The sequence below is a fragment of the Drosophila virilis genome, unplaced genomic scaffold (genome assembly GCF_030788295.1).
Source record: "Drosophila virilis strain 15010-1051.87 unplaced genomic scaffold, Dvir_AGI_RSII-ME tig00003822, whole genome shotgun sequence".
NCBI classification, from domain to species: domain Eukaryota; kingdom Metazoa; phylum Arthropoda; class Insecta; order Diptera; family Drosophilidae; genus Drosophila; species Drosophila virilis.
In genome coordinates, this window is record NW_027212957.1 from 1 (window position 1) to 12,542 (window position 12,542).

The 12,542-nt window shown below is 35.0% G+C and overlaps 1 protein-coding gene across 2 annotated transcripts; it reads right to left on the bottom strand.

Annotated features, from left to right (window-relative positions):
* Positions 1-5,423: 5,423 nt before the first annotated feature.
* LOC116650408 (uncharacterized) lies at positions 5,424-9,634 on the bottom strand. 2 transcript variants are annotated; one of them, XM_070211151.1, is made up of 2 exons: positions 9,523-9,634; positions 5,424-9,441 (listed from the first exon to the last, which is right to left on the bottom strand). In XM_070211151.1, the coding sequence occupies exons 1-2, from the start codon at positions 9,554-9,556 to the stop codon at positions 5,558-5,560; spliced, it is 3,918 nt and encodes a 1,305-aa protein (XP_070067252.1). In that variant the 5' UTR covers positions 9,557-9,634; the 3' UTR covers positions 5,424-5,557. The 2 variants fall into 2 exon arrangements, with proteins under 2 accessions (XP_070067252.1, XP_032289871.1); XM_032433980.2 differs by having other exon boundaries at positions 5,424-9,469.
* Between the last annotated feature and the right edge of the window lie 2,908 nt (positions 9,635-12,542).

Consider the following 12,542-nt stretch of genomic DNA (forward strand, 5'->3'; position numbering starts at 1 on the left):
TACACAAATATTCTATGGTACAATAAGATATAGTGAAGAAAATTTCATTAATGTCGGTTAAGAGAAAACCAAAGTTATATGTAACCTCGCAATTGGATGGCACAGCTAGCGAAAAACATCAAGAATTTATGTATACATGTACACAGACACATTCATGCGCGTCTACTTCGCATCCTATCGCATTCTAACAGCATTGTAATTGCGACTTTTTTATGTAATGTTATTTTAGTTAGTTTTTTTTCTCGATAATACTTAATTATTGGGGTGTCTGTTAAGTAGAGGCATAGCAAGTGTTGCGGTCTGTCGCGAGTTGGAGCCCTACCTGGGAACTATTTTTTTTTGTTCTGCTGGTTTGTCTGTTGAGTAGACACGTGAGCAAGTAATACGGTTAGTTGCGAGCTCAAACCCTGCCAAGGGAACTTTAAGTTAAATTAATCTATATTCCTTCAACGAGCGCGTTGCGCAAACTGCATTTTGGCGTTGGAATAAGCGGGTTCAGGGTATTCCCTAATCGGGAGCTCCCGACTCGACCCTCTTACTTGTTGTTAATTTTTTTCTTTAAACAATATATACCAATTCTATAAATAAGACGCGCGACGCGCTTAATAGTTGTTGTATATGTGTCTCATCTCCCACCTATTGGTGTAAATATCCATATATGTATGTGTCTGCCAAGCCAAGGGAAGTCTATGAAACTTAAGAAAATTGCAATATTCTGTTGCGCATATGACGTCACAGCGTCCATGTTTATATCCATGTTTTCCATGCATTGTTTCACTGAATACGTTTGTGATAGAATTGGGAATGAATAAGTTCTGGTAGCTGATGCTAGATGATAGTATGCTTACCAACTGGTCTATTGGGCAGAATTTTTAAAAATCCAACAGCAACATGGGTGAAATTTGAACAAGCAGCCATAGAGCAATTAAACAAATTAGTTCGTCCTTACAAAAATCTCAACGAATAACCATAGATATAAGGCTGCGGTCTCTGACTAGAAGGCTTCTAACAGCTTCGTTGTGATATAAGCGCAAAAATATTATTACATTTTGCATGTGTCATAAAATATCGGAATTTAAGCAGAGCGGTGTAATCCGAGAGTTGAGATTTCGAATAATGCACTCAATTTTGGGATCATCCCATCAATGTTGAGCACGCAAGCGAAACACTGACGCTTTGGTCTTATCTGATGGAATATGTTCCAAGCTGATATTCATATATAAATGGGTATTGTGCCTAGATATCTTGGATGACATTTTCAAGACGATGAGCAATTCTTTTCTGTGAGTAATGTGTCAATATCCCTATGATTTGTAGATTTGACAATCGAAGTAAAAGATATGTTTCTATACCCTGAACCCATTGAAAATGGGTAAAAAGAGTATATTGTATATGTGCAAAATGTAAATGTATGTAACAGGCAGAAGGAAACATCACCGACCCCATTAAGTATATATATTCTTGATCAGCATCAATAGCTGAATCGATTTAGCCATGTCCGTCTGTCTGTCCATCCGTCCTATAACCTATAAGAGCTAAAGACTTGAAATCAAGCTGTAGGACCTCCTACTTTTCCAAGCAATCGATAAAAATCGATATCGACATCATGTTTTTGAGAAAATTATGTTAATATTAAGAGTCACCAAACTTGCAAAATGTGTGAAATGCGGCCTGTGAGATTCCCTATAAGAGAACACATTTCACACATCTTTCAAATAAGGCACAGTTTTGAATGTGTCAATTCGCCCCGAACATTTCGTATTTTGCGATGAATCATTGAGATTTCCATAAATGTTGTCAATAATGTGAAAATATCGTAAACATTAACAGCTGATATATCCACGAAGGCAAGCGGCAATTTTAAATAAAAACCTTTTAATAAGAATGATTCCGCTGTTTTAATACCCTGAACCCATTAGAAATGGGTATAAGGCTATATTGTATTTGTGCAAAATCCAAATGTATGTAACAGGCAGAAGGGAGCATCTCCGACCCCATAAAGTATATATATTCTTGATCTAGCCATGTCCGTCTGTCTGTCTGTCCGTCTGTCCGTATGTATGAACGCAAGGATCTCAGAACCTACTAGAGCTTGAGACTTGAAATTTTAGATGTATGTGCTCCTAGTGCCCGCGCAGATCGAGTTTATTTCCGATAATCGATAACTTACTCCGTTTCCAAGCAATCGATAAAAATCGATATCGATATCCTGTTTTTTGGGCAATTTTGGTAAATAATAAGAGCTAGAGTCACCAAACTTGGAATATAGCTTCAAAAATAGAATATATATATGCATACTTTCTTCTGTTGTTTTGCCCTGTACTCAGCTAATGAGAGTGTGCGGGGTCCATCTTTTGGTTACACAGGGACGTTTGTTTAATATGATGCACTATATGTTTTTGTTAGGTTATTTTAAATATATTATTTGCATTTGTTCATTATGAACTGCACACAAACAACGGCAAATGACCAATAACTGCTGGCACGGTTGCCATATAAAGTTGATTCAAAATAAATACTTTTGTTCCTTGGTGCTTCTGCTCCAATCATAACTTTATTGGTTTGATTTTACAATGTCTTTACAATGTTTTACTTAGATACTACTTTGCTATGACCCGACGAACTGCGCTGCCAGCGGCGCCAGCAGCGGAGCGGTTATGTTATATCACTAACCAAACAACATATCAACATCAAAATCATTAAAAAGAAGGGCGCGCATCAGACGCGTGCCAATAATGTATTTTCTTTTGCGCCCATGATAAGCCCATTCACAGACATTTGTATGTGTGTGCCTATGTGTAGAGGTCCAAAATCAGAAATCCAAAAATCTTGTTAAATTTGCATCGGGGACAGGCAGGCAGGCAAGCAACAGGCACACAAGCGCATAAATGTTTATATTCATATACAAAGTATGCAAGTATGCGTGAATAGCGAGTCCAAAATATTTTAAGTGCCCAAATGGCAACCCTTGGGTACCCTTACCAACGATAGCGAGCTAAAATGCAAGAATTTCGCAACGACGTGGCAAACCCTTTCTCTATTTCATATTAGCCGTGCCTACAAAAGGGTAGAAATCCCTCAGCATTTGAGAAAAATTGAATTTGTGCGCAGTTTTGCTCGTCGGACAAATGCACACACACACACATTGAAACGATCCCTAACAATAGAGAGAGCATTGAGAGCTGAGAGTATGTGCGAGCGAGATAAAAGTTAACAGCGTTGCCGTTCTATCGCACAAATAATATGGAAGAGAGTGCGCCAAGCACTTTCCTGTAGAGTAAGCGGTTCAAAAATACATCATATGTATATCTTACTCCCTTACTCGCGAGTTTGGATCAGTTGCCACCGATACATTTTGTGTCTACTTCTGGTACTCATGTCCAGCCTATATGATGGTTGGTTAGTGGTTATATACTTATGGGCAGCGTTGAGAGCTGAGAGTTGATTGAGCAAAGAGGCTAGCAAAATCGGATTCATTGCTAGCTTTATCTGCTCCGAGAGAAAAAGAAGGTGGCAAACTTGAAGATTCAAGCTTCAAGTTTACGAAATTGTATAAGTGTCTCGGATTTTGGACAAATTACCTCTTGCAACGAGTAAGATTAAGCACATAAGATTAAGAACCAGAGCTATTAAACATTTTCAAATACTAAGATTTAATATTTTGTTAGTTTAATAGTCTGAGATGAACCACCCTGGTTGGCTTCAAAGAATTAATTGAGGGAATTAAGTTGGGAACACAAATATCTAAGATTAAGTTCCTGGTGCTAAAAAAATTAATAGAAATATTCATATCAATCGAGACATATAAAAGACCAATCGGTTGAATGAGTACGTTGATTTGACAAAGAAACGTTTCCTTTGCTATTATTGGTAGCTGAAAATTGTGAAATACGAGGATTGCAATTGAACATTATATTTAAAGTAGGATGATAAACATCTTCAGGAAGATATAAAGGAGTGGACCTGGACACATTAGTAATAAGATAGTCGTTTACTATATTATGTGTTCTATTAAAACTATTAGAAATTGAATTAATGTGAAACAACGAAAGGTCTAGCATGCAATCTATAAAGGAATGCTGTGCTGAGGGAGCTAGATTATTTTCGGCAGTAAATAATGACCAAGAGATATTCGGTAAATTATAATCACCTAACACTCTAAATAGGTCATTATCATGCACGTGTAAAGAAAATGTTAAATGTTTCGTATAAAACTGAATATCAGAAGAAGGATGAATATATTGATATTCCGCGTAGGACAAGGCACGTTAGCTGATACAATCTCAGCAACAGTAGGCATACTAAAAAAGAAAAGTTCTGACCACCTCCTCAAGTCCACCGATCATTTTTATGCAAAATAATATTGTTCAAAAAAACCTCAAAATCAATTGTTTGAATTTAACCATGTTTCTGAAAATGCGAATATATCCGAACCGTAGGATAGCTAGCCAAAAAAGATTTTTAAGTTTGGAACGAGACCTCTGACATTCTGATAATGAATAGAATCTTGGTCGGAAGACAAAGCTAGTTTTTTGCGGCAGGACTTGATCTTCAGCCTGAAAGGCGGGTTTCGTCTTCTTTGTTTGAACTCTTAAACAATCATTTGTGCAAGCCAAAATTTAGGATCACAAATAATTGGGAACATATGAAATATTAAGAGGCACAGACACTGCTTCTTACAAAGTGGACTAGATTGCGGGTAAGTTTTCCCTTTGTGGCCAGGAGCTGACGGGGCTGCAGCAGTTTGGCTGACTGAAGCAGGACAAGTCTATTGGACTTATTATTTATAAAAGCATTTTAAATAAAGAACCAAAAAATTCGAAATTTAGAAATAAAAAGATAGCAAAACTGCGCACAAATTCAATTTTTTGGTTAGTGCCAAAACTGCCCATAAACAGGATATCGACATTGATTTTATCGATTGCTTGGAAACGGAGTAAGTTATCAATTGTCGGAAACAAATTCGATCTGCGCGGGAACTAGGAGCATCTATTTCTAAAATTTGATGTCTCTAGCTCTTATAGGTTCTGAGATCCTTGCGTTCATACATACGGACGGACGGACGGACGGATCAAGAATATATATACTTTATGGGGTCGGAGATGTTTCCTTCTGCCTGTTACATACATTTGCATTTCGCACAAATACAATATACCCTTAAGCCCATTTTTAATGGGCTTACGGTATAAAAATTATAAGCCCACCCTCACCAATTAAAGATTTTTCGACTATGCCTACACGCAAACATACCAACGGTTGATTGTCATTACACGATTCACATAATGGATAATTATAAGCTTACAAATGGGGCTGATGAAAGTCAAGCAAACAAGAAAACAGACAGCCCACCGGAAGTTCCGCAATTGTTTTGTTTTATAATAAACAAAATACATACATACATACACATCGGAGATCGGGCCAGTCAACATCATCATTAAGATATTTCGTGCAATAATTGTTTATTAGAATATTAAATACTATACATACTTGTAATATAATTAACCTAGTACAAGTGTTTTTAACGAATAAATCAATGACAACTTAAGTATTATATTATTTAATATGATTGCGTTGTGTCTTTAATAGTACCTGTACTTTGAAGATAACTCTTATTAGAACAAAGCTCGTAAAAAAATTTTCGCCACATACGTCTCGTAACAGGATCTAAGATAATAAAATATATAAAGATAACAAACCCTTGCAGAGTTGCTGTGAGACAGAAAAGATATGAAAATACAATACCAACTTTTATTGTTGATAAAAAACCGAAAAACCATGTAAATCCCAATAAAAAGAAGAGCAGTACTGATAACCTTATCTGATAGATTAAAACGGGTTTATCAGTATGCCTTATTGGTGTGCTGGACCTTCCTAATATATTATATATAATAAGACAAAAGATAATAAAGTTTGCTATTATGATGATGGAAATTGGCATAATTATGCCGAAGTAAAGCGCATAACCGGAAGGGTAGCAAATGGCCCCTTGACTAAACGAATCAGAATCTAGCAGAATAACAAGCACAACTGGTATAACTGGTACACCCCAACATAGAGCGGTCGATTTTATAAAGAACCTGTTCGGCCGAGTTCCTCCAAATACATGCACATATCGCTTGAATTGCAAGTATGCAATCACCATCATCCAGAAAAACTGAACCAGGACAGAGTAGTGAAGAAGAGCGCCAATTGCTACACAACTAGGTATAATTTTATTTATAATTAAATGTAGTGAATATTCCTCTGTATTAACAAAGCAAAGAATTATCATCTGCAAAGCTATTGCAGCTGAAAGTTGTAGTAGTACCTTGGAAGACGGTTTCTGGCGCCAAGAATTAAATATTGCTGCAGTTATAAATATGCCAGATATACCGAGAAGTGATAATGTACAGCCTATTACCGTTATAATGTCAAGAGCCTGGTCATGAATTTGCTGGATATTTACTTCAATGTCTTCTTCCACAGTAAAATTAAAGCCTACTAGGTAAGCGAATGGCGTTAGATGGCTTACTTGACATAACACAATATCTTCGTACATTTCGGAGAGACTGGAGACCTGAATCCCATCTGAGGCCCACTTTTCAAAATTCCAATATCCACACATATTTTTGGTTTTATTGTGTTTTGATGAATCACTTTGAAAAAGTCTAAAAGCAAGTGGCAATTCTTCAGGTAAATGCGTACTGTGACCCGGTAAGGATATTGAAACGACACGACCCAAAGCACTTTGTGAGATATGATTGGCTTGTGATTGAAAAAGTTTGTCATTTGAGTAGACTTTAATAATCACAATACTATTTGTTACCTCGGTAACATTAAGGGTATTTAAATTTGCATCCAATTGTCCCAAGAGTTTTTCTGGAACATATGTGGCTAATTGTAAGTTAGGTTCGTAAATGAAGTCCTCAATTTCATGATTCGACTGCAGGAATCGGTAGTGCTCATTTTTAAATGCACCATTTAGTAAATATGGTAGTTCCGTTGTATTATTATCATTTTTAAATATTGCTATTCCAGAAATATTAGCTATCAACGGGTTAATAATAAAATAGAGTAAATTGGGTGATATTTTTACGGAAACTCCAATATCCTCATAGTCCAACACTTCAAAATCGGCTCTCGGTTCTAATTCATTAGAATTTCCAATAGATCCGCTTACATTATCTTTATTAAATATTGTCTGTGATGAAAAAGTATTCATTGCGATTTCAAATGCCTCCAGAAGTTTGTTGGTTGAGTTTAATTCAGCTGACATCCGTATTGTGGTTTCTTTCACATTTATCAGATAATTGTAAATATATATAAGATCTCGGGTGATGTCTTTCAATACTGCGTCAGCATGAACAAGTTCCGCACCCATCGCTTTTTTTGGCAAACTCAAAACAAACTGATCCAAACTTTTTACAGAAGCTTGCACAATGTCAGCAGTAAAATGTATATCCACAGGTAAAACTTGTCCAGCATATTCTTGCAAAATATCTTTAACTTTTTTAACCACCCTTGCTGGTGTAGCTTTAAGCATTTTCGAGTTAGTTAAGCTGTAAAGAGTTTTTGTTATTTTCAATTTGTATTCGTTAAGTTGGCATGATATGTTTCCCTTCAATGTTTCCCAATAAGCACCATGCGTAAAATTGCCAAGACAATGGCGTGTATATGGCATGCCATTAGTTTGAAGACACAATCGTGATAATGTGCCCACTTGCCCAATCACCGCCTGCTTCCACTGGTATGTGTCATTATTCAAATTAAATTGAATTGGAAAACAATATTCTGAGCTACGTATTACAATCGAATTATTTGGGCTGTAAAGTGATAAAAGCTCTTTTAATAAAGTCCAAACTTGCATACGAACTGAAGTGTCGTGTCTAACATTATTATCGTTTTCCAAGCTATTATCTTCCTGGCTACTTTCCTCTTCACTATTATCAACTGCAGAGTTTTTTAGGGAAGCAGTCAAGTGAACCCAACAATTTATATTTTGTGTAGCAATTTCTTCTATATCCATAATACGTGAATTATGTAGATTCAAGTCTCGAGACACCTCGCTACTTCTTTCTCGTAGCACCTTCAGTACATGCTTTCCAAGCTTTTTTATGTTTTTATAAATATTGTTGCACATGTTAGTGTATTCATTTTTAGTTTCTATAATGCATGGGATATTTATTTTCATAGCAAAGGAATGTCCACGTTGTTCTTTTGTTGCCACTACCCGTTGGGTGGTCACAAAATTAAAATCGAAGATAGTGTGTCCTTCACACCAATATTCGCCTGGTCCGTCGCCAAGTAGTTTCAATTTAAAGATTGACTTGGTCTTGCTTTTATTTTCCCAAATAAGATCAATTTTAGTGCTTCTTTGAAGATCATAATCTGCGTTTGTAAAACATTGCACACCATTGTCATTTTTATTAATACGCCAAATATAGTCCCCATTGTAAACTATCAGAATTAACGCTTGTAATGTTATGTCGACTTTCAATATCAGTTCAACGGGGTTTTCTAGTCTGTCGATAGTATTTTTGTATAAAATCGGTAATCTTTTGTTATTTGCATGACTAACAACTTGCACTACTTCATTTCTGTTCATGAGAATCACGTATTCGTCGCCAAATTTGTCCACAAAATTGTCAACTTGAAAGAATTCGTTTTTTTTTTCCCTTGGTAGGAATTCGCTAAGTAACATTCTTAAGCTATTGCGTTTTGAAAAATATTCTTTTATGCGAATCGAATTTTGTTCTGTAGATAATATTTTTTGCCAGTTGACACCATAGCATTCATGTGGACGATAAGTAAGCGCGCCTTCTCCTTCGGGACAGCCTGATCTGGCTATTAGGTTATCTTGATATATACAAATCGAGTGCAACAAGTCTTCACAATCAGTAATATTTATGATAAAATCAGAACTCTCTTTCTTATCATTTTTTTGTTGTAGGCGATGGTAATATCGTACTGACATACATTTTTTATCAGATCTTAAATCTGTTAGGTTAATATTGTCGTTGACAATTTGTCCCCAACGGTCACCTGGCAAACGTATTTTATATGGCATATAACTATTTTCACGTTGTATTGGTAACCAATATTCACTAACGTTTTTTTCATACAAGAACTGTGTGAAACTTACAATCTGATGTTTAGAAATATCTAATGGTAAAATTTTATTAGAGCCATGGCAAAAATTGTCATCATACTTCTGTGGTTTTGATGAAATTTTAAAACATAGCGGATCACCTTTGTCATCATAAATTTCGACTAAGTCCTCCGGGCAATATTTATTAATCCTCTCTTCTGGTTTGCATACAACCTTTTCTGGCAGCCACTGGCCGGTAGTTGTGTTACACTCGCGTAAAAAGAGTTCCCAATGGTCCTTCCAACATAGAATGTCTTCAGAAGTTGTGTAACGAACGCCCCGAAATTTCCAATATGCTGTGCCACTAGCTGTCTCTGTTGTATTATCATCACATTTTGTAACCTACATATGACGAATTTAAAATTTGAGTGTAATTACAATGGATGATTGCTGACCTTTTTTGGTAAAGTGCAGGAAAAATGTACCCATATAATAATAAAAATTATGGATCGTCTGGCCATTTTTTTAAGGCCAAGAAGCATCAATGCACAAAACACTGATTTTGTATCTTTCACATCTAAAAACCAAAGCACAGTCCGAGCTATCTTATTATTTTTTATCTCAATTTAGATATATTTCTTTATCTCTGTTATCAAATGTGTGCATTATACCCTGTAAATATAATCTTATAAAACGGGTATTTTTTTTTTATATTAATATAATTTTGATTGCATTGAAAGTAAACATCTATTACAATATGCAACAGAACATTTTCTTGTTAGTTACGGCAGGTTACTATGCTTGTCATAACTTTTTTATATATCTTATTATAGCTCTATAAATAAAAATGTTTGTCCTGGCTGACTTATTGGCTGACTGGTGATCAACGCACAGCCCAAGCCGTCAGAGCTAGAAATCTTAAATTTTCACTGTAGTAAACTTATATGAAGATGGTGAACATCAAAACGGAGTTTCGGGAAATTCCACATGCAAGTATGGATAAATCGCGAATAATGATTGTATCCGATCGTCCTTTAAATCAATTTAAAATATCTTTGTTCAAATTCCTTTGGGGTGTGTTTTACACTTTTTAAAAAATGTACACCTTTTTCGAAATTTGGGTCAAAGATTTGGTGGGTGACGTTTCGAGCTCAAATTCATTTTTAAGGATCTATATGAAAAATTATTTGAGGTGTGCGCCACATTTTTCGCAAAACAATAGCTCCTAGGTAATAAGGGCGATTCAATGATTTTTTGATTTAGACTTACAAGGACAGAAACCTCTTATTCGATGTAGTTTTAACATATTTTTAAATAGAAGTGGAGCTTACGGTTAAACGGGTAGATTTCAAAATTTCTAAAATTTTTAGCACGAAACGTTCCACGGGCAAAGCCGGGCAACACCCGCTAAATATACATATATAAAACTATTTGTCCTGATAAAGTGATTGGTAGTCAACACACAGCCCAAACGGCAATCATTTATGTGCTAGAGATGCACGCCAAGATGCACGTGGGTTTGAAATATTTCATCTTAATGGCGAAAAGCGTTTGTATTTAGCTCAGCCTCAAAATCATTTTCAAAGAGACTCCTTCGATTTCATTGGAATAGGTGTTTCACACTTTGGCGGTCAAAGATTTGGTGGGTAATGTTTCGAGCTCATTCAAAACGTGTTTCATATATTTTTGCAGAATCAAGTTGTAAGTTTCATCTGATTTGCTTCAAGCCTATTTTCAAAGCCCCACATAGGAGCTTGGCATGCTTCATCGATTTTCGAAATTTCATCCCAAGCTGTAGTAAATAGCGCAAAACAGTTCTACAAAAGATTTTGTTTATCATCCGATCGGCTTAAAAATAATTTCAAAAATCTTCACGAATATTCATTTGACACGAGTGTCACACCAATCACTCTTGATATTGGCGGAAAATGTTTATTTATTTTAAGCGATATTTGTGATAATTTGGTTGATGCGTATATTTTTCGGCTTTAAGATTCTCACTGCAAAACTAGTGGGCGCAGAAAAAGTTTTTTCATATAATGGTTTAATTAGCTTCAAATATATTTTCAAAATAGTACAGGCAGATTTAAATTTTTTAGGCCCTGGATAAAGAACTAAATATAAAGCATAAAATTTGGCACGGGCTAGTCCGAGGAGTGTCCGATACTATATTATAAAAGGGGTTATTTTTAATTTATATGTTTCTTAACCGATATTGAATAAATTTTCTTGTGGTGTGTAATATTTGTTATTATTGGTGAATACTTCTGGCTCTCATTCGGACAAGCGGACAGACATACAGAAGATCTTGACTAGATCTCTCGAATATTGATACTGCCAACGAATATATAAGCTTTATGAGGTCGGATTTGTTTTGTTTTGCCTTTTACATATATAGGTACAAAATCGTTATACCGTGTTACCTATTTTGAATGGGCTCAGGGTATTTAAAGCATTACCTGTAAATATTCATAGATATATATATGTATGGAATCACATGCATTCAATTTAGCTAACAGAAACTGTTCAATATGGTTGGTATGGCTGGTATGGCTAAATCAAAGACAATCTAAATACTAAGATGAGCAACGCCATACAATAAAATGTCAATATGCAGCTTGATTTTTTGAAAATTATGAACGAAAACGAAATCTGTATCATTGCGCTCTCACAGTCGAGAGAGCGAAAAAGCTGGAAAAAAATGTACTCTCAACTTCAGGCCTGAATATACATACATAACAGCATATTTGAATGTATTTTTTATTCGCTGTTCTGGCTTTTTAGCGCTGATCTATCCCGAATTTGTGTTGACAATCCGTAGAAAATATCTATTTTTAAGTAGATGCAAATATTTATATATTCAATTTCATTTAATTAAATTAATGTTAATTTTACATTAAAGTACATTTGGACTTTTTAATTACAATAAAAAAATGTAATTAAAAATAAAACAATTAAGAAGAATTATCTTTAAAAACCACAAATTTTCACTTATATTTCTTAATATAATTTGTATTACATTAAAATAATAACAATTTAATTAATAATTAAATTAAAGAAAAACTATAAATAAGTGCATATATTTAAAAGTAGCTATTTTCTAAGAGTTTTTCATATGCAACACAAATTTGGGGTAGGTCATGAACAGCGCTAGAAAACTAACAAAATTAATTTATTGTCAGCTAAAGCCAGAGCAGTGAATAACAACACATACTTACATACATACGTATTTTGATGTACTTATTCATGCATAATTCACGCATACAACCAAAGGTGCTTGCACGCCATTGGCTGAGACAAGAACTTTTCTCGAGCATACACTGTCCAAAAACAAAACTGAAATCAATAAATGTGTGCTATTTTCTTAACATAGTTATTGCGCAAGAAGCGCCTTGTATAAAAATTATTAAATTCTTCAATTTTCCTGTAAAATTTATTGTTGGTATCTAGGGTAATATATCATTTAAATAAGGCA